We start from the raw sequence: 25122 nt of genomic DNA on the forward strand, positions 1-25122 counted from the left end.
GATTTTGTGACTGATTTGACAAACTCGCCATTCTCCAATGCAGATTAGTAGAGAAATTAATTTAACACCCAGTGTTGAGTGCAATTTAGGATTTCAAAACTCAGGATCTGTCCAGAGAAATCCTGGCCAAGAGCCACAACGAAGATCGGTATCTGTCGATTACAGAGAGGCGCAACAGGGATGCTGCAACTTTTCAGCTCTCTTGTGAGCTCTATGCGACCACACAGGAGGTTTTATGACTCAAAGGTTACTGTTTACAGAAGGCTTCGTGAGCAAGGACTGTTTACAAGATCTGTTGTTGGCATTCCGCTGAATTTTGTAAACAGAAGAGCCCGTTTAAGATGCAGAAATTGGAGCCTGGGTCAATGTTCCGATAAATACCGCTTGATCACTGACTCTCTACGTACTTTCAAATGGAGAGAACCGAGAATCCACTACTTGTCGTGTAATATCAAAAAATTTACCATTATGGCGGCCGAGGTTTGGGCAGGCGCACAATGTTGGATTTTTGCACACTCCTCCACGTCTTTGAAAGAGGTACTGTGACTGGTTAGAGGTATATGGATGGGGTCTTGGAGTCCTATGTTTGTCTTTTCAGAGTTGCAGTGGGTCTTAATTTCATTTTAATAAAATGCGACACCACACAGAGCGTTTCTGGTTGACCATATTCTGGAAAATGAAGACATTTGCCGGATGGATTGGCCAGCCAAATCTCCAGACCTCAACACTATAGAGTATGTCTGTCATGCTTTGAAGAAGGTAATTAACATATAATCCTCCTTTGAGAGATATTCTGTGTCTGACAACTGCGTTTCTTAATAAGTGTGACCCACTGCCACAGGAACTCATAAACTGCCACCTTATTTCGATGATTAAATCATGGTGTAAGGCCTGTATATTTGAACAAGGGGCCATACCCCCTATTACACCATTCTTTTTATTGAATTTTGCAACCACTTTTTGATACCATCCGAATCTGATGAAAGTTCATGATCATACATGCATATTATAGCTGTTGAAAGGTTATTATTTTTGTATTATATCAACCTATGTTTAAACAAAATTTTATTACAATCTGTCAAGTAGTCTTGGAGATAAAACTCAGTGGCGCGACAGCCCATAGAGGGCCAAGGCCTACTGTGCCCATCTCAGTTTTCTTGACCTTGGGCTCTGGGGTGCAGAAGCAGATGTTCCGGTTAGGTGGTCAGCCGAACGCGAAACCCCCAGTGTTTAGTTCCCAAGCATGCTTGGTACTCATTTATCGACCCACTGAAGGGATGAAAGGCTGAGTCAACCCTGCCCAGCCCGAGGATCGAACCAGGACCTGTGGCACGGGAGCACGAAGCGCTACCACTCAGCCACCGGGCGTCAGTCTTGGAGATAATCAACCATAAAAATTCTCTTAATTTCAAACACCGGTGTGTGTGTATATATATAGTAGAACATCTTGATTGATCGTTTCTGAAGGGCGCAATTATTATTATCAAACAACAGATATGGAAAAACGTTGAATTAACTTAAAATATCACATAATGTCTTGAAAATGGATTAAAAGCAATACAGAAGTAATGCACTTGAAAATAAATACATTTATAATTGGTGAAAAAAATTCAAAAAAAAAAATTTATGTACTTAAAGCAAAATTTTTTACAATGCAAAAGAAGTATAAATAGAACACATTTACTTATTTAAAATATAAGGAAATTTTGTTTTGAATATTCATTTCTTCTTAGCACAAACAATGAATTTTCGACAATAAAAGATTGCTGTTCATTTCCTGTAAGTTTGTAGGAATGCAGAAAGCTTCTTATTACTTCAAAGGCTTCAAGCTTTCTGCAAATATTTGCATTGGTTTTGGTTAAGTTCCGTGCCTCCATCGATATCATATTGCATGTTGTTTCCATCAGTTTAACATCACAAAAAAATCTTCAGCTTCTGCAAACATTTCTTAAACCTAACATACCACAAGTTTAAACATTTTCATCAAATGATGCATAAACATAAAACACAATGTTTGAAGTGTTTTTCCCATACTGTAACAAATTTATTTTCCGATTTTCTTCATCCTCATTAGCATCAAGAGTTCTGTTTATTTTCTCAAACAAAATAAACTTCCAATATTTTTGGAAAATATCAGTAGAATTTCTGAACGGGTATTGCTAAAATTATAAAAATAGCATTTGTGAAGGAACCGTAAATAAAAGACAATACATACGGGGAAACGAAAGAAGCAGGAATGATGGTTTGAGGTTAGAATGTTTATAAATTTTTATTGTAAATAAAATCTTAAATAAATCTCTGAACTATATCTGTTTTGATTCTATAAAATCTCCTTTCAAGGTAAAATTGATAAGTTGAAAGATATCGATTTTGTAACATTTTGATTTCATACTCCTACATTTTGGAACTTTTAACGTATTTTTTAATATAAAAAAGTTATTAAAATTAGTTTGATTTGAAAAAATAATAATTTTTTTTTATGCTAGACATATAGGTTTTTATATTTCAATTTTATTGCAAGATGTGGGGGTAGAGCACATTAACTATGTCAGGGAATCATTTGGACCTTGTACAACAGGTTGCGCACCACTCGGCTAGATTTATTATACGGTCTTAGAGCATTCTTTTCAACTTTAAACAATAAAAGAACTGTAGATTTTGATGGATTCATTATCAAACATAAAAGTGTTCTTTAAAAATATGAAAAAACTAATTGGAGAGATTTAATTTTTTATTATTTATTTTAATATGCTGACATTTCTTTTAACAAAACAATTTGAAAAATATAATAATTTTAAAGAATCTTTTGACACATAATTGAGCATAAACAAGATTGCTTTAATTTCTTTAGATTTTACAATTAAGTTTAAAATGTCATAAAAAACCAATACTTAAATAAAACAATTTAATTTCAATTTATTTTTAATTCACACAAAATAACAAAATAAAAAAAAAAGAACAAATAAATACCAAGACACTTTCCACACATACATTTTCCAGGACAACTAATTTTGTGTTCAAAATTTACACTTTAAATAACACACAAAATTAAATAACACAGATACTTCAATTCAATACACATTCATACATAAATAAAAAAAGAGCAATATCTCAGCCTTTATACAACGGAAGTATACAAGACTAATTGTCCATTTGTATTTACAGAGGAAATTACGTGCTGCCATATCACACGATGAAAAATGCTTTACAAGTACAGAAAACTTTAATTTACGCCTTTCTATCCTTACAAACGTTATTTTGGGCGGAGTGCTTCAATTTGAATTATCAATTCCCAATACACCAAAGCTTTCTATAATACATAAGAGTATTGGAAAAGCTTACAGTGTTTCAACTGTAAAGAGAATTGGGAAACGGCTTGTAAATATATTCCTTTGAGTGGTCTTTATGGAAAACCACCTGCACCTGCACTGTCAACAGGATGAATACAAAAGTTGGAATCAGGAGGATTGTATTCTCCACAAGTGGCTTGTAAATATATTCCATTGGGTGGTCTTCATGGAAAACCACTTGCAATGTCAGCAGGATGAATACAAAAGTTGGAATCAGGAGGATTGTATTCTCCACATAGAGTCATAGATCCAAAATTTATCACAAACCAGTATTGTTTAACCAGCACTAGAGTCATACGTTGCTACCAGTGGAGAAGAAAGGAAATGCACCAAACTGACTGTTGATTGGAGTTTTAGGTGAGGCACACATGTACATGAAGTCTTCAGATTGAAGGTGAGTACGGTTTAGTGTAGGTTCTGAGGCACTCCTATGAATCTTGGGAAGGGAACGTGCCAGTGACTCTAAAGATGCTAATATCTGAAAAAAGAATAATATTTTTAATAAATTTAAAAAGATTGTTTGACAATATTTCAACTAGCAAGTTTAGTAACAACAAAAATAGTAATATTTGTAGCAGGAGAAAACAGAAGCTCAAAATAATAAAATGTTAAGACTTTTTTTTTTTTTTTTTGCAAAAACATTCTTAAATAGTACTCTGAATTAAAAAAAAATCATCTGTATTTAAAAATTTCCCCAATAAAAATTACCCAGTTTTAAGATATCACAAAGTAGGCAAAAATTAATTAGGGAATTCTTAGTTTAATACACACGACCCAAATTAAATAATTTAGGAATCTCACATTTTCTTTGGTTTAAAAATAAATTTATTTTTTCTTAATTTATTGAAGAAATGAAGCTTGGCCCCAAAATAAGACATTTACAATTGGATTTTTCGCCTAATTAGTTACAATACTCTGATAAATATAAAAATTAAATTAATGAAAAATTTTATTTTTTAGTTAAAATTTAAATTATTCAATTTTTCTTTAAGATGAAAGCTTTATTTTAAAAAATAATATATCTTCGTTCTAGATAAAACTAGCACTACCCAAACTTATAAGCTGGTATAAGACCCAAACTTCTTACCCAAACTTATAAGCTGGTATAAGAGATATTTTTACTTCTTCCAGCAAAATATCAAGAAGTGAATTAAGTCAGAATTAGGTGGTTACATATTTTCCAACAACTTTTAGAGCTTTAATGGATTTTTGTTCTCAAATACTCAAATCAATAAAGTTATACAGCTAGCAGATTTGGAACAATAATATTTTTAAAATTGTCTGTTTTCTTTTTTCTTAATTTGATTTGATATTATAGTTTGAAGTGATAAAAAGCTGATTTGCACAATACTGAATAATACTTTCGGCATAAATTTCGCAGAATCAAAGAAATTTTTCATAACTCTAAAAATAAGCAAAAATTGAATGCTCAATAACTTACTCGAAAATGTTGATTGTAGATTATATTAATATAATTTTGTCAAAAAAAAAATTTAGCTGAAATTCTAGAATACAAATAAAGCATTCTTACAACAGTTCATTGTGAGAAAGAGGAGTCATAGAGGTATTGGCTACACTATTTCATGAACAATGGCATGATTGTAACAATGTGGTCAGCACTGCACACATGCCACCTATACTTCCCAGAGAAGTTGGTACCTATTGATCTGAAGTCAGGTAGCCTTCAAACAGCTGCTGAGGATCCAATCACAGTCCTCCATACTGACAGGTCAGTGCATTAACCACCAATTCCCCGAGGCTCAAAATTTTGGAACACCTGTCTCTGTATGTTCCATTTCAGTTGTGTAATGACTGCATGTTATTTGTGAAATTTAAATAAAGATGATTCAAACGTTCTATCCCCTGAGCCACCACGTCTCAAAATAAACTTATTATAGTAAAATAAAACGTAAGCAAACTTAACTAAACAAAAGTAGATAAATAGTAAATGAGGAGACTTACTTGTCTGAAAAGAGGACGCTCTTCTCTAGAAAACTTAATGCAATCTTCAATTAGTCTAATGAGAGCTTTAGGTGTATCTGATCGAGTATTCCTAAGGTCTGGTATCAAATACCCATGGCCAACCATAAAAAGGATCTGAAGAAAAGTTTCATTTTTAATTAATAATAAATAAAATACAACAAATAATTTTAAGCTAAGTTTATTACAGAATAACTACACAAAAGAAATAGTGGTAGGAAAAAAACTGGCTTAAAGCATTTTGTTTTAGTAGAATGAAAAAATCTATAACATTTGAAACACACTTTTTATAAAATATTATCTAAAACTAAGTGATATTGGAAGAAAAAAGCATTCTTATAGCCTTATTTATAAAACAATGAATTAATTTATTGATGAAAATTAAACACCAGTTACACTTTACTTCTAAACATCTTTAATAAAATTCTTTAGAGTTAAACATGAAACAAACAAATTAAAAAAACATGCACAATTTTGAGATTAAAAAGAAAGCAGCAATATCACCAAAATACTCAAAACATGCTGAGAATGATACATTTTTAAAAGCGAAAAATAACTTTTTTCAAATTTAAGTATTAAAAATAATCCCTAAGTACTTATTATACATTTTTTGAATCATTTGAAAAAGTTCACGTGCATAAACAGTTTAAATCTGAATGCCCTTGAAAATCATTTTTGATCAATTTATGTCAAAAGAAAAAACAAATTATAAAACTAATATTAAAAAGAGACTATGCATCTAAATCGGATAAATTAAAATAATTTTAAAATACATTGGTGTTAAATTTATGAGAAAAATATAATTCTCAGAATTTACAATGCATTTTTAGAACTATTAATAAACAGAAAGTATAGGCAGATGTAACAGGTCCTAAATTTTTCCAGACACTTAGGTACAGGTAAAAATTTAATCTTTTCTCGAACAGTTCTGGGTACAAGAAAAAATTTGAATTTATTACCTGGCTTAGTATATAATATTTATAAAACACAATCTAAAAAATCTTATCATTTTCTTCCTAACAAATATTTTAGAAGATATAGTATTAACGAAATTCATCTCTTAGCTATGTAAATAAATATAGATATTATTTTACACTGAATTTTAAAAAAATTAAAGTTTTTAAAAGATATAGGATGACTGTTTGGATAACCACCAGACAAGCTGAAATATTTAATTAATGAGAAAAAACAAACTTTTTAAATTTTGACAAAAGCTTTTATGTGTCCCAAGACAATAATTGCTGATAGTATAACAAAGAGACAATATGTCAATAAGTATTCATTAGAGACAATGTCAATATTTAAAGAATAACTTTTAAATATTCAGTGCATTCAAACATATAACTAAATTTGTCACAACAAATACCATAATTAAATACTACTTAGCAAAGAATGGTTTTAACCATGGAAATATACTTACTTGGTCTTTATTATTAATATGTGAATATGGCAGTTGTCCTGCTACTAGCTCATACAGGACAATACCAAAAGCATAAACATCTGACTGAAAAGAGTATGGATTCAGATCTTTCATCCTAATAACTTCAGGTGCCTAGAGAAAGAAAAAAATAAAGTTGCAATGAGCAAAGTAAAATTTATTCATAAGACTTTATCACTATTAGTAATACTTTTTTTAGAAGTTATAAATTTGGTAGTGTCGTGTTTGATTTTATAAGCCGGCAACTTCAAAAAAAAAAAAAAAAAAAAAAAAAAAAAAAAAAAAAAAANGAAGAAACAATCTTCCTGGACAATTTTAAATTTTAGTACTTTTTTTAATAAAAAAAATCTTTTAAGAAAAAATTTTTGCACGATTTATCATAAATACCATTTTTGCAGAGAATATGAAATATACAATAATTAAGAGATCATATTAAGAATAATTTATGACAATATTAGAAACTTTAAATATTAAATAAAATTATATTGTAAGTTTCATTAATAAGATAATTTCCAAATACATTATCATCATTAACATTAATTTAATTTGGGTAAGGAAAATATTACTTAATGTAAAATAGTTTAATTGGGGAAGTAACACTGTGTATTGCAATTTTAAGTTTCCTATATTGTTAAGTACTAGTAATTATTCTATTTAAGATTGCCAAAGAAAACTTTTATTTTATGTAGTTAACCTTTTTTTCAATAAAGAGCTTAAAAAAAATACAATGATAAATATATATGCTATAAAATTTGATATGTATAAAACATAAATTTTTTTTTATCAAATTAAAAAATAATTATTAGATCAAAATTTATAAAGTATACAAACCATCCATAATATAGAGCCAGTTGGTTGGTGAAACTGTTGGGAACCACTCCATCTTGTTTTCACAGTTGCTAGACCAAAATCACCTATTTTCACAGTTGTTAAATCTTCATGTAAAAAGATATCTAAAATTTTTATTAAAGAAATCTGCACACAAATTGTTTTTTATTTATTTCTTTATTTCTTAAATATGTCACAAACAGCTAAGTACTTAGACTATTTTTGATGCACTTTCTGTAAATCAGTTAACTAAAATCCTCAATTCAAGAAAAAAAATTAAATAAATGTTTCTATTTTTTTCCAAAATATATGCAACTGCATTAATTGAAATTATATTTCCTCAAAAAAATGAGCATTTTAAACTAACTGCTAACTTATTAAACAAAATACAATAAAGGAATCCAAATTATTCTTCAAAAATTAACATGAATACTGTTATTCAAAAATTAACACGAATACCTAAATTTAAAATACTAATAGTAATTTTTCCAGCATAAATACAAATATGACATAAAAATCAGTATCAAACTAAAAGGTGTGAACATTTCTTCATGAATAAAAATGTTAATTGCTTCATTTAGTCTAATAAGGTTTTAATGGCGAGTTAACTAAAAGAAATATTTAATTCAACTTATTTGGTGCCTATGCATTAAATGAAATTACAATTAATCAAAAGAGAAGTGAGCATTTTTAATTAACAGTAAGCTTAAAATACAATAGGGGTATTAAATGATTTTTTCATAAAATGCTTAAGAGTGCTGAAATTTCCAAAAAGCACAAATCCTGTAAGATAGAGAAGAATTCTTTAATATTTTGAACCCTAAATGGACAATCCCTTAATTCTAATTAAGTGAATTCATTTTCATTAATTTTTATCTTCATTATTTAAAAAGTGCAAGGAAAATTATGAAGTGATGAGACTTTGTCATTGACAGTTTTAAACCCAGATAAAAACTTGATTGGCAAACGATACCCATGTTTAAGTATTACGGTACTGATCTACATATAAAATAGTACACAAACACGGTGGAAAGGAATTGGCCTTATCACTGGAGAAAGATAACAAAATTTTCATTTGAGGAAAAGCAAATCGATTTTGACTCGATTCTGGATAGCAAGAAATACAATAAGAAATCATGATTGTAAAATGTGGGACAGTTGATAAGGCTGTAATTCACTGTGCTCTATTTCTGTTTTTAAAATGTGTGTCTTCAAATGTGAAAACAAAACTTTGAGTTTTTTAAACCATTAGTATCCATTGCTGTTTTTCATCTCTGGAAATGCTGAAACACAAAAGAAGAATCTTGATTCTCTACCAAGTGATTGTCTACTGTTCCATTAATCTAATTACTTTTGAATTATTTCCAATAACTGCCAACAAAAGAATGAAACTTTGTGCTTTTTACAAAATTTGACAGAATGAAAAATTGCATGGCAATTTCAGATTTTGGGGGAAAATTACATTTTCTTCTGACTCTTCACAGAATTCTCAATATTGCTGCTGCTTTAAAAACCTGAATTTCCCCCCAATATATAACATGAATACTATTAGTCTAAATTTAAAATACTCATAGTAATTTATCTAACATGAAAATTCAATAATACAATCATCATATAAAAATAATTATTAAACTAAAAAGTGTGAACATTTCTTTACGAATAAAAATGTTAATTGCTTCCTTTAGCCCAATAAGGTTTTAAAGAAATACAAATTGAAACAAAAGGATACTATTTGATTTTAAATCCCTATGAATAATGTTCTTCGCATGAAGATAACTGAAAGAAATAACAGTATTTAAATTATGTTTCAAGTAACAATTGTATAACTCAAATAAATAAATATATAACATATCATTACTAATTTAGTTTTAAAAAAAAAGTAGCAGTAACAATATAAATGAAATCACAAAATAAATAACTAAAAGATCCAAATTAACTACTAAAAATATTTTGCTGTAGTTTATAGTTTATATATTTGTAGTAGTTAAGGAATAAAATATAATTAACATCTTTTAAAAATAGACACTGATACAGAAAGGAAATAAATTATGTTCTGTTGTGTTTTATTTAAATTTTTACAAACTACTAAAGGAAGTAACAGTAACAATGAATATAAAGAGAGTCACAAAATAAATGACAGATTCAAATGCAATATTGTAAATGTTTTAATCCTTGCTAATAATAAAGTATAAATAATCATTTTTATGAACTAGTCAGATTCTACTGCGGGCAGACAAAAAGTATAGTTCCACTTTGAGTTTTTACTGAAAGTGAAAATAACTTGGCTAAAAGTTATTTTCATTTGAAGTAAAAAAAAAAAAATATAAAAAAATAAAAAAAATAAAAACCTGAAAAGCACTTAGTACTAGAACTAGGTGACTTATATTTAAATGGATTTAAGAATTTTTATGTTTCCAAATAAATATTAGTAGTAGTCTCGACATAATTTATAAAAATTTACATATTTTTTAAAAAATAGAAGGCAGGCCAACTTATAAATGGTTTCATGATTAATTTTCGTATCACCATCAGAATTTCATGTGACGTAATCATTACATTTTACTATTATATAATTACATACTTGAAAATGAACTAAATATGCATATTCTTTTGATAAATTTAATTTACAAATCTCAAAACTATATATCTCAAAAATCATAAAAGCAGTCTAAATTTCAGTTGCACACACAATAGGTAAACTGAATTTTAAGACAACTATAGCTAATTAAGTGCTTATTTACTTTAAAAAAATCTTATTTCTAATAAATGCTAAAATTTTAAGTAAAAGATAACTTAAGGGCCTTGTTACTCTCATTATAACAAATACAAGGGATGTTGCTAAAATTCGTAAAACTAAAGTTTTAACACAGAAAATGAGATTGAGTCTTAAGTATTTAAATTAATAAAATATTAAAAGTGAAGCTTTAAACTTCAAAATATCTGAACGAAATCTGGTCTGAAAAATAGAGAATGGCCTATGATGACATAAAAATAGAATTATCTCAAAAAATCTCACTTTCCATAAGAATTCTCAGATAATGTAGTTTAGTTTACTCTCTAATATAAATAAGGAGTATAAATAAACGAATAGAAAAAACAATTTAAATAAAAAATTCTGAGTTTCTTGGAGATTAAAGATTGTTTATATATATATACAGTCGGACTTCTATTTAACGAACTTTTCTTTGAGATCCACTTTCCCCATTTCCCAAAATATTTCAGAACATCTCAAACTTGTTAATGCATTATGAAATGAAATTGAATTGATTTTCAAAGCCAATTAACTTTAAGAGAAAGCAGTAAAATCCCTTTTTGTTTGCATTTCAAACGAAAAATTTAGAAAAAATTAACGAATTTTATCAGTAGCAATTAAACTTAAGATCGCGTGAGGTAATGTATGTTTGAAATTACTTTTATAATAAATGCAGCTATAAGTTAATACATAAATTTAGCTTTTTTAGTTAAAAATGCATGTAGCATGATAGTGTAACACTTGTTAATGTTTTGTTCTATTCTTGCTATACATGTATCCATTGTTATTTCAATTATGTCTAGTGTTTATGAATTTAAATCCTGTTTTGGTGGTATAGGTATTTCAAAAGGTGATTTTCTATTTAAAGCAATTTTCTATTTAAAGCAATTTTCCATATAACGAACTTATTAGCGGGATTTAGCGACTTCGTTAAATAGAGGTCCGACTGTATATATACACATGTTAAAATAAAATTATTACATAATATTTTAAATTTAAAAAAAATTTAATCCCTAACTAGTAAATAAAAGTAATTTCTTAAGTTATACATGCAGTTCACACACAAGACAAAAATTATCTTACCAAAATTAGAGTTACACACTTTTTCTTTTACATTTTAAATTTTTTAATTTTTATTTTGGTGATCTCAGTTGGCTTTGAATTTTTTCAAAATAACAGAAATCTGTTATAAGACTAAAAACTTTCACCCTTGAAGAAATATAGCACAAATATATTCAAAGAGATTTGCATTTAATATTCATTTTAAATAATGAACAAATTTGTATGATTGAAATAAAGTGTTTTGAGAAATACTATTGATACATAAGATACGTAGGCATAGTCTTTAAAATAACATACAGGATATATAATTATCTAATCATAGACATTAAATGTTAAGTCATATAACATCAAACGAGAAAAATTACTAGGGAAATAAACCATTAATAATCAGCAAAACCAAACTGTACTCACTCCATGCCTTGAGCAGTCTGCCTGGCAATATCTATTAAATCCAACATTTCAAACTTATGTTCATGAACGTGAAGATGTTTGTATAGTGTTGATCCTTCACACCATTGAGTAACTATTGTTAATTGAGGCTGGGACACATAACCCATGAATAATAAAATATTTACATGCCGAGTTTTCCTGAAATATTTTTAAAACATTTCACAAGATGTACATTAATTCTTATCAAAAGATACAATTATTATACAGAAAAAATACAATTAATATACAAATTTACAAATATTAGAAGACTTTTATATTCTGCAATATAAATGGTAAATCCAGTGTAAATAACACACCTTCTGAAGCCAGATGGAATTAAGCAAAATTTTGATCTGTTTCTACAGTGTGTGTTTAATAGATTGTTTTAAACATGTTTATTAACACTAAACATACCATAACCCGTCAAAAGGCCAGTAACTGTATGTTGTACTGTATTGTTAAAGTATTGCTATGTTTACTGTTAATAAAATGAGTATTTTAATTCTTATTCTCCAGAATTATACTTTATAAGACAGTTCTAACACAAGCATAGAACTTTAAAACATTTCTAAGGATATTGATGTAATAAAATTCATAAAATTAAACAAAATGCGATTTGCAGTGTACATTACGACTAGCCCAACACAAAAGATTTTCAAACCTAAACCAATCGCTAGCAGAGTTAGAGGAAGTCCAAAATTTTAATGGCTGGACTCATTCCACATGGATTTTAAAACAATCAAAGTAATAAACTGGGAAGACCTGGTTACAAATAGAATGAAACGGAGAAATGTTCTAGAGAAGGCCAAGGCCTACTCTGGGCGGTCGTACTAATGATGATGAAGATAATTTTAAGATTTATCCATAAATTGATTGATACCCATTAATCAAATTAAATTTGTATAGTTAAGGACCAAGAAGTCTTGTAGATTTCTTTTTCAATATTTAGTACCTGAATTTCATGTTCTAACTCAAATACTATTTCCGAATTACAATAAAATTCAGAATGTTTTCAAAAATTCACAAAATATTTTTAAAAAAACTGTTCCCCACATACACTACATAGAAAACCAACATAAAATAAAATAAATACCTTAATACTGCGACTTCATTTTTGAATGCTTGTAGTTGAGCAGGCGTTGGATTGGTGACATTCAGTTTCTTCAGTGCCACAGGTCCTAAATAATAAAATAATTATTTACTGAGCAAAATGTCAAACATTTAAAAAATTACATTCGTATATAAGCTCATAAAAATGAAAACCAGAAATTTTTCTACTGCTTTAAACAAATGATTTACTAAAAAGAAATAATAAAAAAATTATATAAATTAACAATTTTAGATGATAAATACTAGCGAATGAATGTTAATTATTCAAAGTATTCATTGCTAAAGATTCAAATATTTATTATAATAGTTCTTTCTATCTATCCATAAGTAATTTCAATTTCAAAAATTGAGAATTAATTTTAATCTCTTTAGAACTGATGCATACAACAATGATCATAATTTTATAACAATATAATGAAATCTGTATATTTTGCTGTATTTGTCTAAGCAATTACTACTTCAGAAAAGCTACAATTAGCGAAATTCCTTGGGTAACAACTTTATACTATAATATGATAAATCAAACACAAATGCTGTTAAAAAAAATTAATTGCTTATTAATTTTCAACTAAATTATTCCTCGCTTTTTTAAATTAAGAAGTAAAGAAGAGAAATTACATAAAACAGTGTATTTTAAGAAAAAATTTACTTTTAGAAAAAAAAAAATAAAAAGAGAGAAAGAGGGAAAAATAAACTTCACTATAGAATTCTTTTGCATTCATGACAATATAAATCAAAAAGTATTTTCTTTCTAAAAATAAAGATTTCAAAACTAATAAATAGCAGTCAGGTATCAGACAATATGAGTACATAAACAAATCTTTTTTAAAGAAAGATTAAAAACTCATCCATATTCCATACATACTTAACAAATGTTGTCATAATTTTTTTTTTAATAACAGGGTGCTGTATCAGTAGCTTTCAAGTGCAGGCCACAAACACTCAAGAAAAAAAATTCCTGATTTTTATTGATGGCATAAATTGATTGGATAAATTTTTCAGATTTATCTTATCAATGTACAAAAAATGTAAAAGATTGAAATAGATTAAAAAAGAATAAGTAATACCATGCCAGTGGCCTTTATGAACAGTTCCAAAAGAACCAGCTCCAATCCTATGCTCTGTTTGAATTTCATTTGCAGGAATTTCCCAATCTTCAATGGATTCTCGAGGAGGTCTCTGCAAAATGACAAAAAAAAATATTTATATATATGCTAGTTTAAAAAAACTGGTTTGGTTACAGTTGATCTCAAATATTCTTTTAACTTAAAAGTCATGTGTTATTTTAAAATTTAACCATACAACAAAATTTTAAATTAATTTTTTAACATCCATCAACTTAGTAACACTTACAATTTTACGAGTACTTTCATCAGCAGAACGAGCTCGTGGTCTCCATGGTTTATGACTATTTGTTGGGGAACCTTGGGCACTTTGTGTTCTGGTTGGACTAGAGCTTGGACTATAACTAGCAACAGTAGCTGCATTATGGTAGTAAGCACTAGAAATTCCTAAACCGGTGTTACCTAATAACAAAGAAGCTTATTAAATTAAAGAAGAAAAAATACCAGTTGTAGATGAAAAAAGAATATTAGTTAAATATAATTCAAATTATACTAAGCTGCAGATAAATATAAACATAACAAATTCAACACTCATTTATTTAAGCTTTTTATTGCTCTTCTACTCTGTATTTTTACCTAATTATCCAAGAATCAAATCAAAAGAATTATTTTTAAATAAAAGCTCACTTGAAAGAGTTTCAATATTTGGATTTCAATTTTTCAAAAAAAATAATTATTAAAAAAAATAATATTTTATTTTAAATTTGAAAAAAGATTCTTTAAAACTCTGATATTTTCAATATTGAGTCATGTCAGAGGCAGGGTGAAATTTTGATTGAATGATTATCATTCACTAAATCATTATGAAACATTTCTATTCAATCAATAATTGCAGAAAAATCCATTAATAACTAAATTGGGATCCATTAATAACGTATTTAATAATTGACGCATTTACTAATTTATTACAATTCTTTAGAACATATATAATAATATACTAAATAATAAAAACCTATGCATAAGTTATAATGTGAATTCATAAACAAGTTTCAAATAGTAACAAATTGATTGTAATATTTTCTACAGCTAAAATGTAATTTTTTTTTTAACTCATAAGAAAATTCTGCACTCAACAATTATGAAATGTGACTGTAGAAAACAAAAAATAATTATTAAAAGCAATAAATTTAAGAAAATAATTACCTGAAGCACCCTGAGCTCTCAGCCTAGAAGAAAATTCCTGCAATAAAAGAGCATAGGATTTTTAACTACAATTTATGAGGGCTATAGTAATCTAGAAATTACTATAATTAAAATTCAATATTTATTCAAAAAACTACCATTTCATACACTTTTCATGATAGCAAAAAAGCAACAGTTTAAAATAAAACATTCATTAAAATTACAATAAAATATAAAAAAGCTTTAAAAACTATATTTTTCAAGTGAATTAAAAAAGAAATTGGTTTGATCAAGGACTGATCTAGGACAGCGGGGGCCCAAGACACAGAACTACATAGCTGCCAACCTTAGGAATAAAAAATTAGGAACACTATATGCGACATAATTATACGCACCAATTACGAGAGTAAGACAAAAATTAAATTATTAAATAATAACATTAATAGACATATATTTAAATACCTTATGTAAATTAGTAAAAAAAACTGTAAACACTATCTTTTGTGGGAAACTTATGATATTAATATTTTATAATTAGGAATACCGGTATAATAGTTAAAGAAGTAACCATTACCTAATATATAATTATTCTTCTCAAAATTATAAAACACAGGTAAATATTAAACTAAATCATAAACAAATATTTCTGATACAAATGTTTAAATACTACAATACATTTTTAAAAAAATAATAATAGTTGTTTAAGATTCAATTTAGTGAAATAATCAGCAACAGCTATTGGAATAGTATTTTCCAATAGAAAGCTACTAAAAATTACCTCTGCACAATAATCACAATTGCGGCGATCAGAACAAGGGATTGGTTTGAAAGCAAAAATATTGCAATTTTACAAAAATTCGGATTTTTTATAAAAATATCAGATTTGATTTAAAAATTAGGAACAAATCTGAAAAATTCGGGACAGTTGGCAGCTATGGAACTGTCAGGGGGTCGTCCGGTTGTTACTTTATACCATATTTACATGTTGTTTAATTATGAAGAGTTTTTTTTAATTATTTATAACATAAGTAAATTACGCTACATAAGTAAATTTAAGGTTATACTTATTTCAATTTTGTTAACTTTTATTTTTGATAGACAATTCTTAAGGAAAAACACAATAGAATATATTTGTAACATTTAGCAGCCCCCCAGAAATGTGGAGGTCTAGACCTGGGGCTTAAGATAAATCAGGCCATGGGTTTGGTTGTTAATATCAGATTAAAGCTAAACTAATGGGGTAATGACGATAATCTTGGATTTATTTGTAATGATGATCTGAAGACTATACTAGCACATGAGCACACTATATTAACACAATTTAGATTGGAAGGAAAATAGTTTTCGCTAGCCTCTTCATCATACTCTCTAACACTCTTAACGTGACTGGACTTTTCTAGATTTGAAGGAGCAAGGGACATTACATTAGAGTGGATACCAAATATTTAAAACAGAATCAGAGAAAAAACAGTCGAAGAATTCAATTTTCTTTTTAAAGTAAAGCCACAATTTCTAACTAAGGATAATGCTGGAAACAAGCATTTATAATGAAGCCAAGAATCTGTATGATGCCAAAAACATTTAGTTTTTAAACTTTATTTAAGCACATCTACTCATCGAATTTTCAATGTACCTGAAGCTGAATTGCATATGAATGTTAGTATTTTTTTCTGAAGAATACATTTTTCTTACCTGGAATAAAAATAATTAATAGTATGTTTTCATCATCTGATTGTTTGTGATCTAATTTTTTGTTTTCCAGTAACAAAGCAAATACTTTCAGAAAGCAATTGTGTTAAGTGAAATATCAGTTTTATTCTGGATTGATGCAGATCCTAATGTAATCCATATACTTTTATACAATTATAGATTTTATATGTTTCTTTTTATAGTTACAACTGATTCTTACAGTATTTTTGGCTACTTAATAACAGATTTTAATATAATATTTGAATTGTAGTATTTCAGCAATATCTTTTTTTATTTACTAATCTCTAATAAATGCAATTAAGTCAATCCAATCTCTTCAAATATGTTAATTGATAGCATAATGACTTTTTAATACATTAATACTAATTAATTAAATACACCTTTATAGCAAACCAATAAGGCAAAAATTGCCATTATTTTTAAACAAAATAAAAAAGGTGAAATTACTCTAAGTTTTTTCACAACTAAAACAAAATGGTAGTTTTTTTTTTTCAGTTTAGTATGTTATGTATTTTATATGTTTACACATTTTATATGTTTTTATATAATTATGTATACATTTTTTATTTGTTTGTCTTTTTTAGTCATAACATTAAAATCAGCTTTTAGTAAAATTTTTTGCTACTAAATAATAACTTATTTTAAAATAATATTTCAATTTTGGCATTTCTATATTTTTTATTTGCAAATCTCTCATTGTAATTAAGTCAATCCTAACTATTCAAATATTCCTAACTATTAACTGATAGCACAATGACTTAATATTAATTTAACTCCTAATAAATTAATAGACTTTTATTTCAAGCGGATTAGACGAAAATTGCCATTATTTTTAAACACAGTAAAAAAAGGTAAATCTACTCTTAGTTTTTTTCACATCTAATTGCTATATCGAATAAAAATTACACTTTGCAATTAACAATTCATATGAGTTAAAACTTTGATTACATTTTGTAAAGCAAATTTCTTACTTTACTATATAAATATGGCATTTACAGTTGTAAAATTAAAAACTTCAAAATTTTAAAAGATTACATTTGAATAAAAACTTTAATTACTAAAAGCAAAATAGAATTATCCTTTACCTCTAATGTCATATCATTTTGGTTAACCATATTATAACACACATTAGGGGCAGATGTAGAGCGTTCTCTCTGACCCAGAGGAGGTGGATGGGGCCTGGGAACATTTTGAGGTGATGACGCTGATGGTTGTTGAGGATAGAAATACTGGTTTGTATAAGTCAAGTCCTGACCTTGCTGTGCTCCACTTGTAAGATAGTTGTTAGATGCCAATAAGCTTTAAAAAAAAAAAAAAAAAAATTCTAATTGATGGTTCCGAATAATTTATTCTAACTATAAATAAAGTTATGAAATCAGACACATAAATGCACTTTCCATGTAAATAAACATAACTTTCTTTTTTGTCTAACTTGGATTCTTGACTTACAAAATATGGGAAATGGATGTAATTTGTTCCCAATAGTTAAGTCAGTTATGTGGTCATAAATTAGGGTCCTGTATTGTGTTAAACTTCGCTTTATACATATTTTGCTATATCTTTGTATTTTTTATAGGAAATCTAAATCCTTTTGCACATAATGACAAAGCTTGTTTATACAAAGATAATTCCATGTGGAAAAAAAATTGTAGTTTTTTTTCGTTATTTTCAATCATTATAAATTGAAATTAAATAATTGAATGGAATTAAATAGAAATTATTATTATTGAATGGACGAAAATAATAAGCTATACATATTTTTGCATAATTTAAAACCATATACGTAGTTTTAAATTTTAAAAAAAAAAAAAAATACAAAATTTGAATGAAATCTATTTAACAGTTTCTGAGTTAAAATTTCAAAAAGTCAGAATTCTTAAAGGTTTATTTCTGGACCAACTAAACAACATAAAATATAAAATATTTCATTGTTTTATGAAGAAACAAAACCATGTTAAATACAAAATTCATATAAATATTAAAATATTATCAATTATATACTCGAATATATATTATATACTTGAATACTCAATTATATTTTCAATATTACATTCTTGAAGAAAATATTAGAAGAAAAGAAAAATAAGATCCTTTTAAAAGTGACCACTGAAAAGATTTGCATATTTAAATAAAATTTTGAGGTGAAACAAACAAAAAAACATCAAATATATCTGTTAATCTAATAATTTGATTTTTACATGCAAACTTGCCATTTTAGACAAGTTATCAAGATATACTAATTAAATATCATATTTTATTTAAGTCAAGGGCCCAGAAACAGAGTTTTTTTTAATGTTCTCCAATAAGACAATAATTACAAATGTTTTACATATTGTAGAAAATAAATCTGTATTGTTGAAAATAAACGATTAGCGGTAATGTTGCTAGATTTTGAAAGTTCTTGTTCTGAGGGGTCCCTAGGAAAATTTATCGCTTATGACCCTGTTAGATTTTCGCTCAAAATTAGGAGGAAAAATTTTTTGGGGCTTTCTTTTTTCCATTCAAATATAATTATTAAGAATGAAACACTTAACTTTTTTTTTTAATTCAAAATATATACTACTGTTCAAAATATATTAGAAGTGCCAAAGTTTTGTGTTTGAAGGTCTTGTTGAAATAATTATTAAAAAATGTTATAATACATCTCATTCTCTAATTCTATAATTTTGGTTTCTAGCACAGAGAATCTACAAGTTCAAAAATCACTGCCTTCAGCGGACATTACAATGCTAATATCTAATAAGATTAAAATTCAAAAGAAAATTTTTTTAATTTCAAGATAAAAACTTATATTTTTTTTTTAAAACCTAAATGCTCAGGTGCCCACAGAGTCATGGCAATTGCCCTACTTACTTCAACTTATCATGACTCTGGCAATCAACTCTAAATATTTAAAGTATCATAATTTTTTAAATAATAGTATATTGTAAATGAAAACTACTAAAAAGTTTCCCCAGCCAGTGAAATTGAAATGTCTGCTTAATAAAAAAAAAATTCAAGCAGCATACAAAATTTTCAATGCAACTAGGGCATATGCATAAATTGTTTTACAAGGACACGTGTGTAAAAGTTCTACTTCGAAAAAAAAAATGTTTTGCACAGACATTAATTGTTCTGCAATATATGTCACAAATTTTGATCACTTTCTAGTTCAGGGAACAATAGAAACATAAAGATTGGCATGTGAAAATATCATATTTTGACACTCATTAATAAAATGACCTATAATAAGAGTGCATATCCTGCAGCCCAGTGGCCATATGTGGCTATGGAATGGTCACATAACAAGCATAAAAATATTTAAAACCTTTTTAAAACCAGTTTCAATATACTTTGGAGATAAAAAAGCATTAAAACTACAGCATTAAAACTCCGAAACATAAAAGTACAAATTCCAGGTGTAAAAAGTGTTAAATCTTGATATTTCAATTTAAAAACAAACAAAAAAATTTTAAAAAATCTTTCCTTTATAAGACGCATAAGAAAACTAATATAAATTTCAGATTTATGTTTATTTAAAGTAACAGGTTCATGCTAACAATGAAACGTATAATAGAAAATTTGTTATGAAAATTATTCATACAAAGGTTAAAAAACATTTTATACAAGATTAAATTTACTTAGTTTAGACCAGTCTTCTATAGTAAAGTTAAAAAATAAAGCTAAACATAACAAACATTCATAACCATAAAACTGCTTTTTGAAAAGAAATTAAGTACAACTTACTATCTATAATAATTATTTTCTACAGGAGAAGGTTGGCATAAAGTAGGAACACCATTTGCACATCTTTGGTGAAAGCGATACCCACATGTCTGACATCTGAAACCGTGAAACAAAAGACGCCGACAACATTCACAGAATGCAAGGGTAAAGAAAGTTTTACGAACCTAAAAAGTTACAACATAGAAAAAAAATTAATGAAACACATTTAAGAGAAAATTAGAAAATAACAATCAACTGCTTACAATAAATATCAAAGAATAATAATAAGAAACTTACAAAATTATGAGATATGCTTGTTGTAATAGGAATTCTATCATGAATTTCAACAGATATTTCTTCTCCTTCTAAAGTACTTATGTCATCATCCCAATTTACTTCAACTCTAGAGATAAAAGATTAAAAATACATTTAAAAAAAAACCACAAATTTTAAAAATTAATGTCAATTCTAAGTATGTATAGAATTTCTAAATAGAAAATTTATTAAAAAAAATACACCAAATACTAAAAAACTTTTTGTCACATAAAATTCCTCTAAGACAAGATTAAAATTAACAGAAAATTTAAATTCTTATTTTCCTAATAACAGATCTCACTAATTGGTATTATTTCCTAGTCGCAGTCAGTTATAGGCTTTTTGCAAACTTCTAATTAAAGTAACAAACACAAAGGATATTTATCCATTATTCTCTTAATAGATTTCATGCATATTTATTTTCTTAATATCTAATGAAAGTTATCATAACTAATGATTTCTCTTTTTTTTTCTCTATTTTAATAAACATTTGTTTTACAACACTTATAATTAAGAAAATGTTAGTATACCAACCTGCCATTAATTCTATAAACAGCACACATATCTGCAGTAAGTTTCCGTCTTCTCATTGCTTTATACAGTGCTTCTCTAACAGTTTGCCCAGGTTTTACTTGAACCTATATAAAATACAACATTATTTCACTCATTTTTATTATAAGCCATTTTTATTAATGTTGATGATATGAAACTACAAAAGAAATCTTACAGTAGTACGCTGCTGATTTGGCAGAAAAGCTCTAACCACTGATTTCAAAGGTGACCTTGGTGATATTCTTGGACTTGTATCTGCCGGCGCATTTCCTAAGAAAATCAAACATACAGTATTTTATTAGTATATAAAGAGTGTGGTATTTATACCAGACCTAATAAATTAAAAAAGAATTTTCAACCTTTCTGAGAGAATATCTATAACCATTCAACACAAGAAAAAAAAATTTACAATTTCAATAACAATCTTCAAATTTCAAATTAAAAATACAAGTAGATAAATTTGAATAAACAGTATAATGACACAAAAACCAGATATGGCTATACTCAGAAAAAATACATGTTAGTTTAAAAACTATTTGATATGATTTTAGAGACAAATTGAGCATACATAAATATAGTATAGTTTGTCTAAAGTAAGAACTCCCCATGCCATTCGTCTGGATCCGTGGCGGCGACTATGGTAATGAGATATAACTATGTCAAGTAGGGGTGTGGGGTCATTGCTTAGGAGACGTTTCGGCTCGGGTCGCCGAAAAAAAAGGCAATATTTTTATACTGTCTACTGCGTCAGCCCTAGAAGGAAGAGAAGCTACCCTCCCTCAAATGCATTATTCTTGCTTCCATAGCAGCAGACCACCGCAGACTTTGGGGTTGGGGGTTCTTACCGTAGACAAACTACAGTAGGTACTTATTTTTATTTACTGCCACGAATTCAACCAAATTTTTGGCAATAAAACTTTTTAAGCTAAATTTCATGCATCTAAAGTAAAAAAGATTGTGGGTATCAGTAAAAAAAGAAAATTAAACAATTGAAAAGTTAAATGCTATAACACCATGTTTCAAATCAATAGCTAAACTATTTTAAGATATGCAATCAAAATTGGCAGAGCTTTTACAGCATATTTTCATAGCAACATAAGTTTCATATACCTATAGTATAAAAAATTTTATGTCACAATAAAAAAAAAATAGAAGCTAGATGCTGGAAAGTGGGAATAGTGTTCCTACAGTGACAGGGGTCTGTCTAGGTTTTTCTGAGAGGTACCTATTTTGTGAGAATTTAGACATAATTTGTGAAAAATTAAAAATTATATTTAAAAAATCAATACAAAAATATGGTAAAAATGTGGATTTATCGTTTCTTAAGGGATACAAAAATAAAATTTTAAGAAAAAGTATTTTGTGAAACTACCCTTTTTCTTAAAATTGAATTTGTGAAACTACCGTTTTTCCTAAAGTTGAATTTGTGAAGGTACCGCTAAACGGTAGTAAATTCGGCCTGGACAGACCCCTGAGTGAATAGAATAATATTTTAATGTATGTAAACAAAATTGGCAAATCTTTTGCATCACATTAAGCAAAGCATTTGTAACACACTCTAAAGAGAAAAAAAAAATATCAATACCTTAAAATAGGAGAACAATTACCAGAGAGTAGAAGAACCATTTTATTGTAAACAAAATTGGCATTGTTTTTGGAGCAAATACATAATTTTCTTACATCTAAAATAAACAAAATCGTATGCCATACTAAAAAAATTAAATGCTGGAATAGTAGTAGTACTTTATTTTCATGGCAATAGTGCTGCACAATGGACTATTGGTGACGGCCTAAGAAACAACCCTAAGGAGGATCCGAAGACATGACATCAGAAATTAGATTTTCTGCAGAGGAAGAGGCTTTGAAACAGCATGTTTTAACTGATTAAAAGAACTATTTTAAGGGATATAATCAATAATATTAATGGCAAATCTTCTGCAGAACATTCCTGGAGCACAAATATCCTTTACTTGTGCTTTGAGTTTGAATGACAAAATTGATCCTTTAATTCTGTAATGAGTTTCACTTCTTCTTCATCTTCCTAATCCCCAAAATTAGCAAGGCTAAACAATGTCCATGAAATTCATGACCCGGAGGAAGTCGGCCACCAAAAGTGGGTTTTCTAGAATGCCCCTCTATTGCAGTCCAAGACAGTCCAGGATATGTTGGGGAGAAGCCTGCATGTTGTGGTACCTAGGGCAGTTTGGGAAGATTTTAACACTACCCTCTAAAGAAAGAGACTTAAAGTGGCCGCTGGTAAGCGCCGTCTGGTTCTTGCGGCTGCACCGAATGTTGAGTGCACCTCCTGGACAGGTGCTCTGGTACCAGTGATGCTTGTGGGGTACAAGCTAGGAAACATTGTCTTCTTTTTTCTTTTTCGATGCCAGTTCCATGAAGGTGAGTGAATTTGGACTCGTCAAAGTTTCTTCTGTCCCCTCCTTAGCCGGAGTGTTGCTGATAAAATTTATCCTTTATTGTAAGTCTCAATTGATAATTCACTGATAAAATTTATCCTTTATTGTAAGTCTGGATGATAAAATTTATAATTGACTTGCGTAATAATTTTGAATGCTAAAATTGATTTTTTATTTGTGTGATAAGATTGGATGATTAAAAAGAAGGGCAAAGCATTGCTTACTTGAAAACATTTGACTATTATTTGAGTTCATTTGCATCCTAGCTAGAAATGTGTCACTATAAAGTTTAGCTTCATCAGAATCATCAAAATATTCAGGAGAATCTCTACCATCACAGTCATTTCCAATTTGCTCAAGCAATCTTTGCTCTTGAATCTGGAATTCATTGAGCTTGCTTGTCAGATCTTCATACTCCTATTTAGAAAATTTAAAATTAAAAAGGAAACATCAAACACTAAAATTTAAATTAAGTGAATTAAAGAAATGATAAAGAAATTTGCTGAACACAAGTATACATAGAATTCAAAATTAATTAAATTAAAACCACAATTTGTTAAGCGTAATAAAAGTGAATTAACAGCACAAACACATTTTAATAGATTACATAATTTTTTTACACTTAAATTTATTTATCTTTTTAAATTTAAAACTAATTGAACTTAAATCAATAAATTTAAAAAAGCTGAATTAGTAGAAAATTTAGATATAAGTACAAGTATTTAACAAACAATCTTTCAGCATCAATGTTATTTGAAAGCAACAAACATCCAATAGTCTAAACTTTCAAAAAACTGAATATTTCCCTTCCTCAGCATATAATCCATATATTTATTAAATTCATTCATCCTCAAATATCAGGGTATTCTTAAAAATGTTATTTTGTTATTGTTCTATTCTCTAAATATTTTTATCAATTATCAGGGATGAGATTAGTCAAAAGGCAAAAAAGCTGAATTTCCACGATAGTAAATTTTACACAAGGGCAACCCTTTAATAATAAATTCCAGACAGTTTAAGGTAATAAATAATATGTTGACATACAATTGTGTACTCAGGGGTCTGTCTAGGTTTTTCTGACAGGTACCTATTTTGTGAAAATTTAGACGTAATTTGTGAAAAATTAAAAATTATATTAAGAAATCAACACAAAAATATGGATTTATCGTTTCTTAAGGGATACAAAAATGAAATTTTAAGAAAAAGTATTTTGTGAAACTACCGTTTTTCC

At 27.8% G+C, this 25122-nt stretch overlaps 1 protein-coding gene across 4 annotated transcripts in view; it reads right to left on the reverse strand.

Moving 5' to 3' along the window:
- Positions 1 to 2713: 2713 nt before the first annotated feature.
- Positions 2714 to 25122, reverse strand: part of LOC107445892 (Raf oncogene) — a 32097-nt gene continuing 9688 nt past the window's right edge. For all 4 annotated transcript variants that reach the window (XM_016060379.3, XM_043049930.2, XM_016060381.3 and 1 more), the window contains exons 3-18: positions 24116 to 24308; positions 21653 to 21747; positions 21460 to 21563; positions 20908 to 21013; positions 20632 to 20795; positions 17991 to 18204; positions 15217 to 15253; positions 14303 to 14475; positions 14017 to 14128; positions 12933 to 13017; positions 11822 to 11998; positions 9326 to 9372; positions 7600 to 7721; positions 6751 to 6882; positions 5313 to 5447; positions 2714 to 3828 (exon numbers count right to left, since the gene is read on the reverse strand). In XM_016060379.3, coding sequence (XP_015915865.1) covers positions 3643 to 3828; positions 5313 to 5447; positions 6751 to 6882; positions 7600 to 7721; positions 9326 to 9372; positions 11822 to 11998; positions 12933 to 13017; positions 14017 to 14128; positions 14303 to 14475; positions 15217 to 15253; positions 17991 to 18204; positions 20632 to 20795; positions 20908 to 21013; positions 21460 to 21563; positions 21653 to 21747; positions 24116 to 24308 — 2082 coding nt within the window. In that variant the 3' untranslated portion in view covers positions 2714 to 3642. The remainder of the gene's footprint in view (positions 3829 to 5312; positions 5448 to 6750; positions 6883 to 7599; positions 7722 to 9325; positions 9373 to 11821; positions 11999 to 12932; positions 13018 to 14016; positions 14129 to 14302; positions 14476 to 15216; positions 15254 to 17990; positions 18205 to 20631; positions 20796 to 20907; positions 21014 to 21459; positions 21564 to 21652; positions 21748 to 24115; positions 24309 to 25122) is intronic.

This window comes from Parasteatoda tepidariorum, chromosome 9, assembly GCF_043381705.1.
Source record: "Parasteatoda tepidariorum isolate YZ-2023 chromosome 9, CAS_Ptep_4.0, whole genome shotgun sequence".
Classification (NCBI taxonomy): domain Eukaryota; kingdom Metazoa; phylum Arthropoda; class Arachnida; order Araneae; family Theridiidae; genus Parasteatoda; species Parasteatoda tepidariorum.